The sequence below is a fragment of the Drosophila biarmipes genome, chromosome 2L (genome assembly GCF_025231255.1).
Source record: "Drosophila biarmipes strain raj3 chromosome 2L, RU_DBia_V1.1, whole genome shotgun sequence".
Taxonomy (NCBI): Eukaryota; Metazoa; Arthropoda; class Insecta; order Diptera; family Drosophilidae; genus Drosophila; species Drosophila biarmipes.
In genome coordinates, this window is record NC_066612.1 from 10,434,799 (window position 1) to 10,455,027 (window position 20,229).

At 42.0% G+C, this 20,229-nt stretch overlaps 1 protein-coding gene across 2 annotated transcripts in view; it reads right to left on the minus strand.

The window, feature by feature from the left end:
• The window catches only part of LOC108032615 (laminin subunit alpha-1), a 67,017-nt gene extending 50,933 nt beyond the window's left edge, over window positions 1-16,084 (minus strand). For both annotated transcript variants that reach the window (XM_017106551.3, XM_017106552.3), the window contains exons 1-2: window positions 14,980-16,084; window positions 859-1,181 (exon numbers count right to left, since the gene is read on the minus strand). In XM_017106551.3, the coding sequence (XP_016962040.1) occupies window positions 859-1,181; window positions 14,980-15,409 (753 nt within the window). In that variant the 5' untranslated portion in view covers window positions 15,410-16,084. The remainder of the gene's footprint in view (window positions 1-858; window positions 1,182-14,979) is intronic.
• Between the last annotated feature and the right edge of the window lie 4,145 nt (window positions 16,085-20,229).

Below are 20,229 nucleotides of genomic sequence, written 5' to 3' on the forward strand. Positions count from 1 at the left end.
GCCATCTTTGTGCTCCGGAATGGCCCGGTCCCGAGGCATATGGTGTGTACACCAGGCAGTGGGGAAATTATATCAAAACATTGATATATCTGCTGGAAGACTCGAGTGCAAGCCGCACTTGAATGTCAACTTTGTGTCGGCTGATGCTAAACAGATGATATACATTTTCCGTTTCATTTCTGCCCCGTTTTTAGCACACTATTGGCCAATAGGGTCGACTGGAGAGAAGTGTGGATCTGGAGGCGCTCTGTGCTCGAGTGCACTTTGAAATTCCAATTAACACTATCGGCGTACGATTAGCACCCAATCGAGATTTAAAGATCCGCGGCAAGTGTGAAATAAAATATGGTAGCAGACGCCTTCTGGGAGGTCTATGCTGTTTTGAATTTGTTTTTAGAATCATATGAGAACTGCTTGTGTAATTTTAAAGGACTGAAGAAAGCATGAAAAGTATGTATTTAAATTTTAAAATGTGAAAACAGCGGAAATGAAAGCCTTTATCTTTAACTAGGGGGAAAGTAGATATTACGGAATATCGTAAGGTAAACCAATATGACTTAATCAAGACACCATCAAAACCAATTTATGTCTGCCATTTTGAGCATTAGAACGGCATAGGCATCAAACTGGTTTCAGTTCCGCTCCGAACACCAAGAAGATCATATTTCAAAGTTCCAATGAGGCAGGCGATGGATCATGGAGCTGGCGTTAAATCGCTTGTAAATGAGTGACAACTCAGCGGCTTAATTACAAACTGGATCACAGCTCGCCCGTCACAAGAGCTTAGCCCCGACATTTTCGGCTGGGTTAGATGACAGCGGCGAGGATGGGACTCCGTTTGACACATGTTTGACTTACCTGCTTCAAATCCAATAAGATGGTCACATACTCGAACTGCCGGCCACCCTGCAGAGTCGGCGATTGCCACCAGCCTTCCTCAAGTCCCGAGCCCGTCGAGATCAGCGACTGTATGGAGCGCTGCTTGGCCTGATCCGAGGAGTGGGCATTGCAGATGCCACACGGCTTCGCACCGACCTGTTTGCAGTACTCCTCGGCTCCGTTTTGCCCACATGTCGCATTCACGGAGATCTCAGCCCGGGGAATCACATTGAAGAGCGGCGGATAGAGGCCTCCGGAGTCACTGAATGAGTACAAGTCCTCGGTTTTGAGCAATCGAAGGGCTGGAAGGGGGTTATATAGACTTTAGTAAGCATCAAAGTGAGATTTATATAAATAATTATTATAATAAAACTGTTTTTCTTGAACTACTTGTGATGTAACCTATAGAAAAAAATATTAGAAAGTACGGAAATGCGAGATCCCTCTACGTAAGTCAACTTTTATAAAATTCAACTTAAGGTAGCTAATTGTTAAACAAATATTTAATATAAATATTTATAATTCGGGGGGCATAAAATATATGCATTTAAGATACAGAAAGTCATTATCATGAGACTTCTAAAAGTGGCCACTGACGTGCTCATAGACCTCTTCCTCCAGGGCAGTCAGTTCATCGGCCATATCCTGGGATAATCTCGCATTGTATGGATTCGGGTATCTTAGCAAGCCAACTTCAGGATTTCTTCAAAGTCAACCAACATGCTGCGAATGTGAGCGGAAAACTGGGACTTTTAGAACTTCAGGAGGGCATCCTTCGCCTGCGGGGTGCTTGAACTGTCCATCTTTCTGCTTCCCTTCGTTAACTTGCTCTTTTACTTGATATATCTTAGTTCGGGTAGCTTATAATAAAAACAATTAATCATTTTTTGCTCAATAAAATAATACTCTTCTAAAAACTTTTAATATTTCATAAATAATCGGTAAATCCCTTATTTCCTTGAGTATTAATTTTTAAGAATCTTGAATTTAACTGAAAGTGATATATAGTAAATCAAATCGATTAATGAGACGCTTAACTTAAGATGGCAACAAATCAAATCGGTGCAGCCGAAATCAGCTCCATCTCCATTATTTAAATTCTGACAGTTTTTCCCAGGCCAATCAATTAAATTGCTCAAACCGAACAAGTCGAGAACAAGCCCTCAAGACAACACTGCCAATAAATCACCTACTGGAAGGCAGCTGCTCTGGATTGCTCTGAACTTTGAGCCATGAGAATTATTGATTGGTTGGCTGGACTTGACTGGCTGGCTGGTTGGGTTGCATGAAAAATGTACAAGTATCTCACGGATAACCAAATGCTGGGCAACTTTCGAGATAAACTTTATCGCTGACCAACAGCAAGCGGCAGCCAGCAGTCTCGCTTGTAGTTGGGGCGCAGATGTTGACCTGGTATGCCATTTGCATGTTCGGTAGCTCCAAATTGCAGTCTGCTGCTGCTGCCTGCAGTTGTTTCCTTTTGCTGCCCAGCTTTTTTGGCAATTGTCAACACAAAACTTTGCAAACAAGACAAAAATGGTGACGTAATTGCTGCAAAATGGCATATAAGTTATAGGGAAGGATCAACAGCAAACTTTGGGTCGAATGAGAAAAGTTTAAGCCCGGGAAAACTTGAACTCTTAAGTTTCAATGGTTAAGTGAGGAATGAAAAAGCAATGAATCAGCCCAGCAAATACTTGAAATGTATTTGCACATTCCTTAAATAGACTTTTTATTTCTTAAGTCAATTTTCTTTTGTTTTCCAATCTTAGTTTTTTATAATACCTTTTAATAGTGTATAATACATATTTTCATTTTTCCTGGCGCGCAAAATTTGTCAAAAAATTTAATCAGCAATACTTTTCTCACTTAAGCTGTCAGCGCTGGAAAACGTGAATATATTTCAGCGGGGGTTGGGAGTATCGGAGGGGCTGATTGGGCGCTAAGAGGCCTCGACATAACTCCGAATAGCCGCTGAAAAGGCCAGCACCAGCCCCCAGTCTCAAGTTATTTAACTTCTCTCTTTTTTCCTGCTTTTGGCTACCGCAAATTTGTCATTTGTCAAAACATTTAAACGCCATTTGCCGGTTTCCTCCCGAGCTGGGCGATTTTGACAGCTGCCGATAAGTTTTTCTTTCACGCTTTTAACACTTTGTGTTTGAACTTTGCCCAGAGCAGTGTTTCTTGCTTTTTGCTTTGACTGCAGACATTGGTTTGGATCGCTTTAAATCAATTTTTTTGGTAAGCCTAGTTTTCTTAGTTTTTCTCAAAGTGAAAGTGATACTCTCACTTTATTTCAGATTATTATTGGCTGGCATGTCTGGTGTCAATTATTGATGACTTAGGGATGTTGTAAATAAAGCATACTTTGTATTGATTCGTTGGAATTGATTGGCTGTCTGAAGGTTGAAATATTTAAGGTACTTTGAGCCAACTAAGTAGGTATGCACATCTAATAAAAACCATTTTCGTTAGTTGGTTTAAGGTCTTTTTATTAAAAGATTTTTTTGGGCCTGACACATAGCTCTTATGCTACTTCTTCTGTTATTAAATTTTCTCGTACATATAATTATTTTAGACATTTCTTAAAAAAAAAAAACAAATAAATATTTAATCAATTTCAACAGCTCTTCGTCTCTTTGTCGGTATGTATTTAGGTATCTCAACTTCAGGGGCATCATCTCTGGCCTCAACCCTTTATTTTCGCCATCTTTGTAATTGAGCCGTTCGCCAAAGGAGCTCCACAAAGTCCTCAAAGTCAAGAAGGGTCCATCACCAGGGAAACCTATTTATGGCCGAAATTTTGATTGCTTCCCCAACCAACCATCGAGTTACTCAATCTCTTTTTCGGTAGCGCGCTGTCAAAACTCATAAAGTTTGCTTTCCTCACGCCGTCGCTTTTTGGCCTTACTCTTCATAAAATAATATATGCATTTTTTCAGCTACCGAAAATCATTATTTGTGTGCAAGTCGAAGCCAATTTGGTTATGCAAAGCAGCCGGCAGAATTGAATGGACAGCAGAATTTCACTTTGACAGGAAGCACTCGAATGGCTGACTAACTGGAGATTACCTTAACAGCCGGCTTGTCTATTCCAGCAATTGGTTAATTTCCATTGCCATCTTTGAAGTTGGATTGCGATTGCAACGACTTAATAAGCAGCTGAAAATGGGGTAGATGGAGATGCCATGCCCCGTTTCGCTCCCCTGTAATTTTTGCCTCCAGCTGTCTGTTTGTGTGCATAATTGGCCAGCAGGAAAACAAGAATGGCTGGGAGGGAACCGACCCCATGGGGCCCAGATAGCCAAATCCCCGGCAGCCAGTCCGAAAATAGCGGAATTATTCCTGTACCGTGTGCGCCATGTCGATTTGAATAAAATGCAGAACAGTGAAATGCTTTTAAACTGCAGAAGCACGTGCGCAGGAGAATTTCCCTGAATGATTCTGCCTTTTCCCCCTGTGCGTCCATTAAGGATTATACTTAGCCAGGATTGATAAGAAAAAAATATAGAATGACTCGGCTTTTTTGAATTTTTGATTTTTCACATATTTATTGGCAAAAAGTAGCGTTTAATAAACTCTGCTCAATTAAGTTGTGAAAAATCATCCACTCTCCGAGTTCCCCAGTCACGCCAAAATGGGTTACTGCATAGCTCCTCAAACACCATTTCCCCCTAATTGCATCACCCACACGTAGCGCTTGTTGTTGTGAGTCATCCAAACAACAACGAGCTCCATTGAGTGGCAGCTACCAGTCTTCAATACCAAATCAAGCATTACTTGCATAACCCAGCGGAGTCATCGACCACATTGTCCCAAGACAGAGGAACATCATCATCGCGATCGGCGTGCAGACCAGACCGACCGGGCATGGATAAATATTTTTCTAAAACACAACTCGAACATGGATCCGAGAACGCGGACTGGCTGGGATGCCCCTTGAAGCCGTCAGGAAAAGCCGGTAGCCGGCAGTCGGCGAAAGAGTCGGTGGTGCTGGACAGGCCGGGCATGTGTTCTTCTCACCATCGGTCAGCAGCTTTTGAAGCACCCACTGACGGGACCCAACAAGAACTCGGCATCCGTCTGGCACCCAACTCATCCAGCCAGCCAGCCAACCATCCATCCATCCGTGAGTCCATGTCCAGCCCATCCAATCTTAACCCGTTCGGTTCCCACTGTTTCCCGGCTTTTAACGCTGCGCTGCACCGATGCATGACCAAACATCTTCAGTTCTGGTCAGTTTGGTGCTCCATCTGTGCCCCCCCCTTTCATTTTATTTCTTTTCTCGGAACTGTGTTGACGCAGCTCGCCAAGACGAGAACCCCATGTCCGTCGCCGTGGTGTTTGTCAGTCGTTGGTTTGTTAGCCAGTTTTGTTTGTTTTCAATAAATATTTGACATTTGTCTATGCATTTTTCCCGAACCTCAGAGGACAAGTCAAGCGTTCGGCTGCCAACACCGACCGGGTACATTAATTTTTCAAGTGCTCGAACCCAGCACCGTGCCCCTTCTGCCCTCTGCCCGCAAGATACGGCTTAGAACCCGCCCATGGAGCGTTGTAAAAGTTTGACTGGAATTGTCACCTGCCACACACCAGGTGAAAAGTTCTTGGGCCCTGCAGGCTGCAGCTCCATTCCCCTTTCATCTCTGCGGATGTTTGACTTGAACTTTGGTTGCGAAAGGAAAGGAAATTGTTTACCAGAAATCTTAGTACGTGTGAAATTCCAGATGAAGTGTTGACACATTCGGGTTTGATCTAATTTTTAAATGTATCAGAAAACAGTGCTCATTCGGTACAGTGAACTATGGAATTTCAAGGGGAAAACTGTGTTCTTATAAGGATGGATATCGATAGCGATGAAAATAACTTAAGTAACTTATGATGTATATTAACTATATCACATTTTAAAGATATATTTCGGAATGCTAAGTTATAAGATGATTTATTTTAATGGTCGTATTATTTTTATAAAATTGTTTAGAGATCCTAGTAAACCGTTTTATTATTAAACAACTTCATAAATTAACAAATATTAACGCTGCCTTCAACATCATAATATCGCAGAGGTTTCTGACAACCATTAAGCTTGGCTCTTAATTAAGCGACTTGTTTTGCCCGAGTGCCAAAGAGGCAGGCAGCTTTTATCTAATCGGGAATCAGAATTGTGCAAGCTACCCGCGAAATCCTTCGTGTAGCGGTTCACTTAATAATTTAATAAGCCCCACGAAAACATGAAAATGTTCGGGGCTAAGGTGAGCTCACCTCCGCTGCACTTGCTCCGAGATAATTATCACGATTTATGAGTCAAAAGCTCTTATCAGCCACTTGCAATCATTGCACGAAAAGGCGTTGAAAGGCCCATTCGGCCATTAGCCGAAAAGCATTGAGGCCATTAGATGGGAAAGGTGGACAAATGGCTCCGCCGTGTTTGCCAATCACTCGAAATGCATTTTCAGCTCCGTTTTCCAAGCCAATGTTTGCCCCGCGATCGTTAACCAACACTGCTCCGGAGGCCGCGCATGCGCAAACGAGATCTCGAGATCGGCTTGGTTTTCGGCTGGGTTTTTGGGGTCTCCTCTCGTATCGCACTCATTAGTTACGCCTGAGTGGGTTTTGGGTGAGCTTTGTGATATTCGATATCTGGCAAAGCCCCGCGAGGAGACACAAGTCGCCCACACTTCTGCCGGGGAGGTTGCTCGGAATCACTTTCAGATTTTTGTTGTGTGCCCTGTTAATTTGTCATTAGCTGTCAGATTGTATTAATAACTTGGTTTGCTTTTATTTTTTCTGCTGTGTCCAGGCCAAGGCGCGAGTCGCATAATAAGTAATGTCATTATTAAATTTATAAACTGTGAGTCATCTTCTCCCCGGGCGGACAGGGACTGACAAGTTGTGTCGCCGACATTGTCGTCTGTCTAGACAGACCGAGATTATGTCTGCCATTGGGCTATGGCTGCAGGAAAAGCCAAATGCAGACTAAGGGAAACCACAGGAAGTCGATGTGGAGTTGTGGAATTCTTTGTGTCCGTGTAAGGGGAAACGAGGTATGGTTAAAGCATGAATGCAAGATGACGTCAGATTATTTTGCATTTGTGCGGTGTACCATTACCATTTTAAAATATTTATAGATTGCTTTTGTTGAAGTCTTGCAAAATAAAGGATGAAAAATAGTAGCATTGAAGGAGAGAGAGTGTTGTTTACTGTGTTGGCATAATGTATACAATTAGACTTCTCGAAAGTCAAAAACTTTTCCTTGAATATGAACATGTAGATACGTTTAGGTGTGATTTTTAAATCTGCGAAAACGAAGTTTCTTTTAATGGAATCTTAAAGTCTTAAATCAAATTAAATTTCCCCCCAATTTCGATATCCTTTGACCGATTTGGTTAGACAAGCCATAACTTCATTACAGCCTGTTTAATGGCAAGTTGTCCATTTTAACGATCTAACCGGCAGTTAAATCAGACATTAACTGGGTCGCCCGGTCATCCGCAGGCACCGAGTGCCTGTTAATTCGAAATGGCAGCCATTAATGGCACACGCTGTACGCGATCGGCAATAAACAAATCATTTACCCGCAAGAGAGCTGTCCCATTCGGGTTTTCCAATAAAAACATCGCAACGCCCCGAATCGATGTTTTGGACAAACTTCAATAAATCTCTGGCGGAGCTTTTGGCGGCGGGCAAACTGGGTTCCTGGCAATCAGAGTTGACTTGTAAACTATTTAATTAGCACATGGTCCGCAAGCGCGTTAGTTTTGGTTGTAAAAAGGCGCCGACCAAGTCATGGGGAAGTCAACCCACGATCGCGCCGCAGGCGCCATTTCGGCCATTTGATGGCGCCGCCACCGTTTTGGCCACTTCGGACCAAAGTTGGTCAATTGTTTGGTCCCAGTCCGGGCCACCAGTCCCCAAGACCCCTTTCCCAGAGCTGGTTAATTGTTCGTACATTGAAGAAATTGCATTAATTTCGCTTGTTTACGTTGCATGTCGCCTGACGCCGTTGACGATTCGTATCTCTCATTTTGACTACAAATTTTTATCGCCTTGTCGCCGACTTGCTCATCTAACCGGTTTTGCCTCGGCAAAAATCCTGGTCCAGACTGTTTTGTGTTATTGCCAATTGATAAGCCTTTATCCTGTCGCGTAAGCGTCACAAAAAATGTTGCCATTTGAGTGGCAATTAACGATTTTATTGAACAAGCTGCTGTGGAATTATCTCCTAAGTTGAATGCGAAAATGCTTGAGAAATTTTCGAAGCCAAAATGAGTGGAGTGGTTGCTAAGCCAAGGCGAAATGAATTATTAAACTAACAATTTTGGTTAAGCAAATTGGAAATTCATATGGTTACGATTGGCAATGATTGGAAAAGTAAAAAGCTTTGAAGGAGATATAAAAATTTAATGGGTACTTAAAGACCTTGATATCTTAATGTTAAAATCAGTCGACATTTTTACAGTTGGTTTTAATTAGCTAATAATTTTTTTTTAGCAATTTAAGCTTCAAAATCGCAGTCTAAAATTGTTATGAATTTATAACATCCTTATGAACTAAGTTATACCAAAATTTGAAAGCGAATAATTTATGAAAGTGATTGATTTGCGGTTTAGTTGCATTGTTAACTTTGCACATAAAACCCACATTAATTTAGTCCGCAAATAATTAGCAAACAGCAATTTGGCAGACAGCTGAAAGCTCATAAATACCATTTCAAGGATGCCAAAAAACCGCAATACAATTATAGCATACCGACCGCCGTTCAAAAAGTTTTAAGGTAAGCCCGAATGTTTATGTGAGATATGCCAATAACTGGTTTCGTCAACAAATAGCCTTCGAATCGCATTAATTAAGCAATTTGTCAGGCATCGTGTCGCCGCTGGCCGGTCGTCTCCTCTGATCCCAATCCCCGAAAGGCTTCGATATTGGATTAAATCGGATCGGATTCTCCCGGCCACTTTGCATGCAATGCGACAATTTCTCAGTGTTTGGTCCCGACCTGCGTTATTTGGAACACTAATCAACGGCAATGCCAAAATGTTTCAATTCTTTCGAGCTGTCAGAGGCTGTAGGCCAGGAGGACAAGCTGCCAGGGGACTGAACCTGAACCCGAGACCGAATCCGAGTCCGAGTCCGAACCTGATCTTCTAGGATTCCGGCTCTCAGCGTGTGTTGGCAACGCGTGTCTACAGACAATTTGTTTTGTCGTTTCATTAGTTTCCCAGACTCCAGCTTGATTTTGGCATTTTAATGTGTGTGGAAAACGTATTTTCCGAGCCGCTCTCTTTGCCATTACTCAGGCCAGCATTTTGCGGAAAATCCTAGTGGGCGTTACCGCAATTTTCAGGTGGATGCCCCAAGGTTTTCACACTCCACGCGTGACTCATGTTCGGCGGCACGTTTCGGCAGCTGTCTGTCTGTCAGTTGGTTCCCCTCCCATCAAAAATGCCCAGTTTTCCATGCTCCGAGCCCAGTCTGCTGATGGATGAGCCACCGTTGCGCCTTCACGCGTCCATCGTCTACCGCATCACAAATAGATTGGCGAAAACTTGTCCCTGGCTGTCGGCACATTTGTAAATGCGCTTAAGATGCAGACAAGTGACGCTAAAGATGCAACAAAAGATACTCGGGGAGGTCGTCTCGGTGACTCTCAGATAAATGAATCAGAGTTAAAGAGGGTTTACCGAAAGTCCGGCATCTTTATTTATCCTTCAAAAAGAGGATAGTATGAATGAGTGTATAAAGATTATATTATCCTAACACCGTGGAACTTCACTCTAATAGACAGACTTCCTGGTTCCCAAAGAGATGTTTATACTTTATCAATCGATTGGGTGGTCTCACTTGCTTCCAAAAAAAACTATGTACATCCCGTGCAATTTCACTGTAAAAGACATAGACCACATGACGATCAGCCAGAGACACCTAATTTTTAATGAAGCTTTCATCAGAAAGATTACTTGAGGGGAGAAACACCGAAATCACGTCAAAGAAAAGCCTTTTTCAAACATTCACTTCCACCGGCGGGGGGAAGAACTTCTTCTCGCACATAAAGCATAATTAGTCCCGCGGACTGACAGCTCGCCCGACTTACCCCCTATAATATTTACACAACACTTTCAAGTGTTTTTCCCCTGGTTCCGTTCAGAAGAGATTCCGGCAAAAGAAAGCAGGGATTTCCCTTCCCAGAAACGAAAAGCGTTTCATCTCTGCCAAAGTTCTGGGGAGTGTGAATTGGGATTTGATGTGGGGAAGGAAGTCCAATGTGTTGACAAGAAGGGGCCTGATATTGATATATTTGCAGCTTGATATAGGGTCATTAGGCTCGACGTCTGCAGACGATGCAACCTAACAGGTAGAAATGGAAAACCGATACGGGTTGTTTTTGGGGGATATCGAATATGTGCTTAGCTTATCACTGGCATCGCAAACCGATACTCTGTTCCAGACTGTGCACCTCTAAGAGCGTTTATCAATGAAGTTCAATGACAGTTGCCGTGGCATTCGATCAACGATCGTTTATCTACTCCGAAGGCATTGACAAACAGCCTGATAAAGTCGGCAGGAGGTTACAAGATATCTCACAAAGCGGAACACGAAAATGTTCCATTCAACCTGTTGATCATTCGGGGATATATGCCATTGGCTGACAACCCGATACAGTTGAGTTGGGTGAGGAGTTTATTTGTGATGGTAGGGGGAGAAAGATTTTCGGTATTTTATAGAGAATGTTCCAATAACTTCCAGAATGATTCCACTGACATGATCATATCGTTACTAATTTTTACTATTATTAAAAGAGGGTTTCAAAATATAGAGCTTAAAAGTCTGGCCTCCAGAAAGTGTAGTTCTAAAATAAATATATTCTTAATGATATAAATTCAAGATTTTAGTTACATTATTAATTGATATGTATTTATGTATTCACTACTTAAGAACCCATAACTATACTGCGTTTCCCTTTAGAAACTGCAGCTGTTCCCCCACCATCCCCTTCGAACTGACCCACATTTTCTCCAGAAGAAAACAATCTGAAGACTAGAAACAATTTATTCGCTGGCCCATCTTCGACTTCTTATCTCAAGTGTCTGCACTAACGAGCTTCGAATTTGTTATTCACTCTGTGCAAGGCCCCTGCTTATAGACAGGGCTGCCCGTTCCCCAACCCCACTGCCGACTCCCCAACCATTCCCATGACCATCCTATCTACCATTTGCTGACCCACCAACGTGTGACTGCACATCAACAGCCGCTGACCCGTTAAATGTTCCGGTGGCCGTCATCATTCTATTCCCTCTGTGGTTGCCAGTTTTATCCCGGGTTTTTGTGGACGTCGCCGCCTGGCAGACGGCGTCAATGCCTTATCAAAACTTGGTCTATAACATTAATTTATGGCCAATGCAAACACTGGAGAGTAGAGTCTTTGGGGTAGACCACTTCAAAGTCCCTTGAGTTGTTGTGTTTTGTGCTGTGTTTCTATTTTCTGGTACTCTCCCGTGGGTTAAAATCGAAAATCTCGGACCAACAATTAAGTTCCCGAAGAGTAATGCTCTCGACTTGTGTAAACTCCGCATCGTTTTGATTCGCCCATGTTGATATAGGATTTGTGAGGAGAGTTTCCATAGATCATTTGTGGCGTCTGTTGGTCAGCCGAGTTTGGTGTTACACTTCCTTTTGTTTGGTCCACAGAACTGTTTGTTTACAAACGCCCCCCAGTTTTTCGTGCTCGTGTTGTTTACATGCTGAGATTCTGGGATTCTGGGCTTCTTCGGTTGTGTGTTCCGTTTTGTGGTCTATAAAACTCTTTTAATGGGTCTTCAACTCCAGTTTAATGTGGCCGGAGTACCCGAATACTTCAAAAGACTGGACAGAATTATTTGAAAGATATATTAAGTTTCAATATCGTATTACCCGAAGAGCCAGAACAATGCTCCTCGGTCCATTGTTCGCTTTTAATGAGTTCAACAATTGTTTGCCCATCGCTCTTGCCTTTGTTTTGGCTCAGTTTTGACATGTGTTGATTTGTGTAGAGGGGGAGTTTTCTTCGAGTGTACGCCGAACCTTCGAAAGTTGCACTTTTTTTGCTGGCCAGCTGCCTGCTGCATCCATCATTTTGTGCATTTCCGTTAAGACAGCGCAAATTATTGCCCCGGCCAGGTGTTACTGACTCGATCTATAAAGTGCATTTAAATAAATTATCACAACAAAGGGCCGAGTGGAGAACAAAGCGAGGGGGAGTGGTGCCAGCCATGAATGCAGGTGAGAATGAGAGATTTATAAACGATAAACAAGTCCGAGTTACAAAGGGAATACTTCGCAGCCGTAGATCAGGAACAAAAAAAGCGGGGATTTCGGCTGGAATTTCTTTCATCGTTTTCATCACAGCCAACATAAATTTGGTAAAATATTTTTCCATCTTAACACATCATTTAAAGCATCAATTTGTTGAAATGCTCCTACCCATCTCATCATTTGAGTGCATTAGTTTCATCATAAATGTATATGCCTCTTCCCCACAAAGACTCTTGACCAACTCCTTTAAGCCCCTTCAAGTTCAATACTTTTGCTTTTCACGCTTCGGTCGCAGGCAATAGAAAAGCAGCCGTAAAGCAGAGTTCACTCAACTTTTACGAACTTCACATGTCAATAAAAAATTAAAAACAAATAAAACGCAATGACAACAGGCGGCAGCCGACCGTTGAACATTTTCCCACAAATCTAAATTTCCAGAAGCAGCCGAAGAGAACTGAAGTGCGCTTTTCATCTCCCAGCATTGTGTAATGCAGTTAACAAGAAACAAACAAAAAATAAAGCAAGGCGAGACGAAGTAGACGTATAAGAGAAAAATCAATGAAGAATGCATTTTCTCAAACACTTTTCGATCGGCAGCGAAAAGCAAACAGCAGCTGGATATGAGTTGGCCGTGACTTATGGCTACCAGTGTAAAGAATGTATCCACAAGATACTTAATGAGCTGATAAAGTGTGCGTGTTTGTCCAAGTATCTGGCTGCTTGATTGGAAAACAACCCGACAATCCCACCAAACCCAATTCACTCGTATCTCTCGGATCTGTTCGGTGTATCTGTATTTGTATTTGTATCTCTGACCTATTTCGCCATTGGGAAACTTTCGTTTTTCTCTAATCCAAACAAGCCAATCAATCAATTAATGCCAATCGCCCCGTTCGGGCGTTATAAATACGACTTAACTGGGCAATAATTTGCCCGATCAATTCGCGTTTATGTCTTCAAGGCTTTGTCGTTGAAAAGTGTTTCAATGCATCGATTTACAATCGAATGATTTAGAATTGATTTGCAATCATTAAGGCATCAGGAAATCACTTTGCCGACAACTCATTGAAAAGTTGCCCCAAACTGGTGTTTTTTGAGGTGAGCGAATGGGATTCCCAATCGATAAACATTTTCCTGAAGCTTGAATTTAGGTAAAGAGATCATTTTAAAACGAGATCTTAGTGGGTAATCAATAAAACGATTAAGTAACATTCCTCTTTCCAAATTCTTTTCTCACATAATATGAATTCTTATCTTTCTAGGCTAATCATGGGCCATTTCTGTTTACCACACTATGGCTTTAAAAAGTGATTATCATAAGACGGCTTTTAAATGAAATGTATCCAAATATTTCCACACGCAACTTGGAAGCAGAACCAATTGGCGTTGGCTTTGTTGTATCCCAAAACTAATTTTAACGACTAAAACTGTTAAAGAAGTCGACACAGTAAGCCACTTAAGTTTTATAACCATGGCAGCATGCACAAGATATTTTAATAAACCCTTTTCCATGGCCATGTGTGTGGGTTCTGGGTTCCTTGGGAAACATATGTTGCTATTAGCGCGTGATGCATTCCAGGAGGCGGTACGCCACGCATGCCTCCATCAATTATACTCTCCGGGGAAAAGGCGACCTGCCTAACAATCGACCATTGTTGCGGATGCCTAGTTACGGCATCTTGTACAGAACACTTCACCGACCACAATTACACCCGAACCAGAGAGCCCGGCGCTATTGTTGTCCTCAATCCTCAATCTGTTCTTGCTGAGCGCTTCGGGGTCATGTGTTCGACAAACAAATGCCCTGAAGTGCCCGGGGACCCACACAGTCGCTCGGGGACAGTCTCCAAGGGTTACTTGGTACATCTAGCCCTACATAAACATGCGCATATTGTATTTCTATTCATCTTTGTTGATCGCCTTTGTGCACCATGTTTATCGGTTCAATTGCCTTAGCAATTGTTCTACAAAGGTTGGGAGTAATTTGTTTTTAAATTTATGTTACGATTAACATGCCCCAGTGGGATAATAATATTATTATTTTTGGAGAAATCACTCAATATTTTGTGTTGAAAATAAATCAAATAAATTGTAGGGTAAAGATTTCTCAATTTAATACTTAAAAGATCTCTAACTTATTTTATAGAGCATTTTTATAATTATATATATTCTCAAATCATAAGATTGGTTATTTATAAACATCTCTGAGTCATAGGTCATATACTATTTTACAGTTTCTAATTTGGAAGTCTAACTTTTCGCAACCTTTTTCGCTTAACCCTGCCATTTAAATAGTGTAAAAACACACTCTTTGTAAACTTTGTACCCAACTAACCATAGTTCACGATGCCATAACCAGAGATCTATCATCTCACAGTTGGCCAGAGCGGACGAGGCGATTCATATTCCTAATAGGCAAAGTTCACATAACAAAAAGCCAAGTTTTTTTCTTGCTTCCAACTAACGACAACAAAGGCAACACAAGGCCAGGGCAACTATGTGCCAACAGACCTGGCCAAGACCTGGGCGACAACCACTGCAACATTGCCGGACCATAACTGGACCTCTCACGTAATAACGTATAGAATTTCAGAAAAGAAAAAAAAAGAGCAGCTCAGCAAAAATTAAAGAATCTCTTCCTCCTGTCACAACTTTCACATGAAAGTTCTTTCAACTTGAGCGGCCAAATATGGCAGAAACACGACCAGCGACCAGGAAACTGAAGGCGAGCAATGCGAGCAACTTCTGGTGCTGCACAATCGATCAGGGAACCATATTTAGAAGACCCCATCCATAGTTATAGACATTTACCTCCGCCGCCTCCTCCTCCTCCTCCTCCTCCTCCTCCACCGGATTTCTGCAATTTTCCGTTGCGACGACGCTGAGGCGACTTCTTCTTGGTGACGGACTCCGAGGAGGAGCCATTGGTCAACATCGCCTCCGAGTCGGCAATGTTACTTTCAATGATCAGGCCACTTTTGGTTTTGTGCCGCCTCGAGGATTGGGCTGCGGATGACTTCTTCTTCTTTTCGGAGCTGGGAACAATGCGCGCTCCTGTCCAGGACACGATGTTCTGCTGCAGCTCAAAGGAGCTGTCGTTGAGTGGCAGGCGATACTCCTGCAGATCCTTGGCACTGGAGAGTCCCTGCATTCGCTTCCTCTGCCTTTTGGCCTGGCATTGGATGGCCAGCAAGATGATGACCAGGCCAAGTGGCCATTTCACATAGTTTCCGATTTGCATACTGAACGAACCAAATGCTCAACGGATCACTAAAGACGCATATTTTATAGCGATCGACTTTGAACTTGGATATAATTTCTCTGCTCTTTTAATAAAACCTCTTGAGATGCCGGCACTTATTGCTTGGTATTTTCATTCATAATCCTCTTATTTTCACTGCACAGATTGTTCTTTTTTTTTACTATTTCTTTTTTAAATCATTTACGATTTCCGCTCGAGATTTTATTTTTTCCACTTTTTTACGCATTTGCTCTTGCGAATCTTGCGCTTTTTTTGCTCTATTTTGCGTAGACTTTTTTTGTAACTTTGCTACTTCAACATTTTTGCGCTATTTAATTTTATTTTTGTTTCAGACACATTTCCCACTTCCCTGCACAGCGACAAGCAAACATTTTTCGCGGCAGCTATTTTCGTATCCTCGACGAGAGGCGAAAAAAGTGTAAAATAAAAAGGGAGCCCGAAACGTTCGATCTGGCGGGGCAGGCTAACTCGGAAATGGAATGCAGCAATTCGCATTCACTTATTTATTAGCAGTGGCTTATCGCATAATTGCCGTTTAATTTTATGACACATAAATAAATCGCCGGAGCAGCGGCCGCACTATTCGATGGCACTATCATCTAGAATTCACCCATCGCCCGGCACTCGAGACCCGTCGCGTGTCTTGCTTCCTACGCAAACGACCGTCAAACACGAACTGATCGCAGAGAGTTGCACTTCAGACCAGATCCGTGAGTGAGTGGACTGTGTGGATCGCATTCGGCGCCGAGTTCCTTTTAAGGCATTATTTATAGGTATTTAAGGGGGTTTCTTTCTGGTTTTAAGGATGCATTCGCGTTTAGTGTTTAAATTAATCATTTAAATATAAATCTTTAACTTTGTCAGCCGTTATAAGCATTTTTGTTAACTATTTTATAGTGTTTTTTTTTAATTAACAAGGATTACATTTTATTTAATATCTTAATATCTAAGTATCTTAATATTATATCTTTAATATAATCTGATTTTTTTTTCAATCATATCTTTACAAATCTATACGAAATGCATCAAGCAATGCCACTAAGGTGCAATCGCCAGAGGAAGTCGCACTGGCCTTCTGGGAAATCTAACACCTCGGAAAGAGTTATGGTTCCTAATTAGGGACTTTATTGATCTTGGCCGATCGTAAACTGCACGGCCTTCGGTCGGGGGGAGTTTTGGAAACTGTTGCCCATCTGATAAAAGATGTTTACCAAATATCTGAAAATTCTTGTTAAAAAGTATGCAGTACTTTTTGGGAACTAAGTACCAGGTCTTGAAGGTCCTTTTCGTTAGTATTTCCCAAGGATGTACCACATTATATTTTTATCTAATAGCACTTACACATTATAATATATAAAGTATTTTAAAAGATTGTTAAGGAGGTATTTTAATAATTTTTTATTTTCATTCCGTCTTATCAGAGACCGAACATATAACCCCTTTTCCACGTAACATTTCCCCCGGCATTTCCAAAGTTCATTGCCGGCTTATCACCTGAATCGTTAACATCTCTATCAGGGCCAGATACAATCCACAAGTGAGTGTTTCTCTTTCACCAAAAACCGATCTCTCTTTCGCCCTTTTTGGAGATCGCTCTTCAGATCTCAAAGGCATTCAGTGATTTACCTGTTGCTTCACTGGCTGGTGCAAGCCAATTCGTTTGACTTTAGCCTGTTACCTGAACAGCCTGCAAGTGGCTAAGATTGGGAAATTCCCGACGTGCCAAAGAAAAATATTTATAGTCCTGCGAGCACCTTGCACTTGAGCGGTCTTTGTTGTCTGCTCCTTGTTTTCCCTGCCAGCCCTCGCCACAGGATTTCCACTTTGTAGCAGTTTTGACAGCTTCGCGTTGGGTCGAGAGTCCTGACCTCTTCGCCGCCACTTTGTTCTGACCCTCGATGTCCTTCGGGCAGTTCTGATTATCCTTGCGGTGCCTTTGTTGCGTCGTCACGGCATTTCAACAGGTGAAACGAACGCCGGCCGAGTGGAGCGAATTGCGGCACTTAACGCCAGTTCGAATGTATCCCAAAGATATGCCCTCGACGATATTTCCTGCTAATACGACGACCGTACTCATTGGACTGTTTACGGTGGCGCACGTTTCATGTTGCCCGCGGCTATTTGCAGCCCAATCGTGTGGCACTCACATAAATACCTCGTTCTCCCTAATAAGTTTGCGTTCCATATGCCAGTTCTCAGGGCTCAGAGCTGGAAAAAGTGTGGGCAAAACTGTGTTCCCGCTTTAAAAATCACCAATTTTGTATTACCTCCTAAAAACTATTTCATTTTATAATGAACCTACTAAGTATTTAATAAGTTTTATAAACAATTGTATCTTAAAGAGTAAAATCTTGTGTTAAGATACATTTTATTTATTCATTTTGCATTATTATCATTATTTTACTAATATGCTTTAGGATACAAATTTAAATTTAATAAAATCAAAATAAATCGTATCCTTAAATTCCTTAGAAACTTTAAATGACAGAACATTCATTCTACAAATAAGGATCGATTCCCTTTACTTGATTTAAATTTGAAACCCATAAATAAGCGTGGAATCCAGAACAGGACTGCATTGTATCTGCTGCAATTTGTTGATGCCTCTTCTGCTGCTGCTGCTGCTGTGGCTCGAAGAGCATTTGCTGAAGCGTGAAACAGCAGTTTCACGAGCCGACTGAAAAGAGCTGCAGTCCTCGATCCCTTTGGCCCCTGGAAGGGATTGAGATACACCCGCACACTTCTGCCACTTTGTCCATTGTCGATGCGCCGTTTAAATTGGTTCGTTTAACAGAATCGAAGGCCCAAACCCAAGGCGGCGTCGAATGAAACGAGCTCGAACGAGGGAATTGGAAGGAAATAAAAGGGTTTTCTTCAGGTTGTGCGCATGCCCGGCCTTAAGTGCCCGACGTACTTGAGGATAACGATGTGTACGCGGAGGATAATCATGGCGGCGGCGATGATGTTGTAGTTGCTGCCCTGATGAGGCTGCTGATTTTGGCGTGATTTATGCATCTTAATTGAAATGATGGCTTACAAATTGTTTGGCACAAGTGCACCAAAAGGGGATAGGGACTGTGAATAAAAGAAGGATTGGTGGCCTTCGAGTACCAAAAGAGATTTCCTGGAAAGGTTGCTTTGGTTTAGGAATGTTGTCGGCACAGGAGACAGGACTTCCTGTTAGCAATCACTTTGGAATTAATTTCTCAATGAATGAGGAACTTTTATGAAGGAAGGGGAATTTATTCCTGATCAGAATATAATGAAAGGATAAGACGTTATCCATCATTTTTAATTTATTTATTTATATATTGCTTGCCTTCATTTACATTTTTAAATTAGCAGTTACTTGATACTTTGCAATTTTATAAATAATTATTATTAATTAGCCGTTTAATACTTTTAGTACCCAATCTTAAGAAACTCTTTTCCACTCGCCCAACCATCCATTCACCTCACATCGACCTACTAAGCCGGCACGATCGTTTGCAAGGTTCTGGCAATTGCGAAAGCATTTACTGGATAAAAATCATATAACAACCTTTGCTAACGACTTTCACACACCGCCAGGCCAGCAGCCAATCCCACATACAAACGTACATTCAATTTTCTAATAGCCGCCTCCTAATCAAAACTGAGGCATCGAACTTTTATCAATGGCCCCACTCGCCCCCAAAATCTTTGTGTGGGTCTGTTCCTCCAGCCGGCTCTAGGCGCAAAACCAATTAAGCGGAGGATCGAAAACAAACACACTCACGGACATAAAGGTGGAAACAAATAAGGAAGTACTCAGGAGGATCGTCGTCCGAGATCTGTGCTCCTTGGGCCTACCGCCTTGCACCAGGAGCCCGGCTGAGCAAAACCAAATAAAATCAAATGAAATTTACCGCCAATCGAGCCAGCCAGCAGCCCGAAGAGAGTCCAAATCCCAAGTTGGGGAAGCGCCAAAACGTTAAATACAATTCATGGCGCTCACGAGCGGAATTTAAATTATGCCCAATTAGAGTTAGGTGGCTGCTCGGGCTCGGACTAAACTAGGATACCCAGTACTCTCAGAAGCGAGGGGTATATTGTCAAAATGTAAACTAAAATAAAAATTGTCTTAGTGCACTTTTAAGAAATTCAGTTCATCCTCAATAAAGCTTTTATAAATTTACCAACTTTAATTACCTTTCAAATCTAAGTAAAATCAAAATAAAATTATTGTAGTGTTGGATAACTTTATAAAAAGCATGAAATATTTTACCACTTAAGTTTTATAAAAGTCTTTATGAAAATTTTAAAGACAAGCTAAAAATTAAATATTTTAATCTATGTGAAAATTCATAAAAACTAGAGATACATCTAAAAAATTCCAAAATGTTGGTATATTTCCTAACCTCAAAATGAACTGCAATATTCACAATACCTAACCTAGGTATCTATTAGTTGTAATTATGGCCAACATTGTTCTTACTAGTTTTTACCCCGTTTTAGCCAGGCCTGTTCCGAGCAATTCCTGTGGGGCATTTGTGCGACTCCGAATGGAGATAGACAGCGAGACAGTGGGGAAGACGGACGGGTGGGCGTGTCGAGTGTGGGGCATGTTCGTGTGGTAAAGCGCCAAATTGATTTCGATCGCCCAGAGGGGGTCTCCGCACACATACAGTATGCCGAGTACCCATTCCCATTTCAAGCCAACCCCCTAATGTTTGTTTCTAGTAGTTGCCACCACAATTCCCCGCTCGTTAACTATCCCACATGTCCCTCCGCTTCGCTTTTGATGGATTATGCGTTGACAGGCTTTCGGGAGTTTTGTG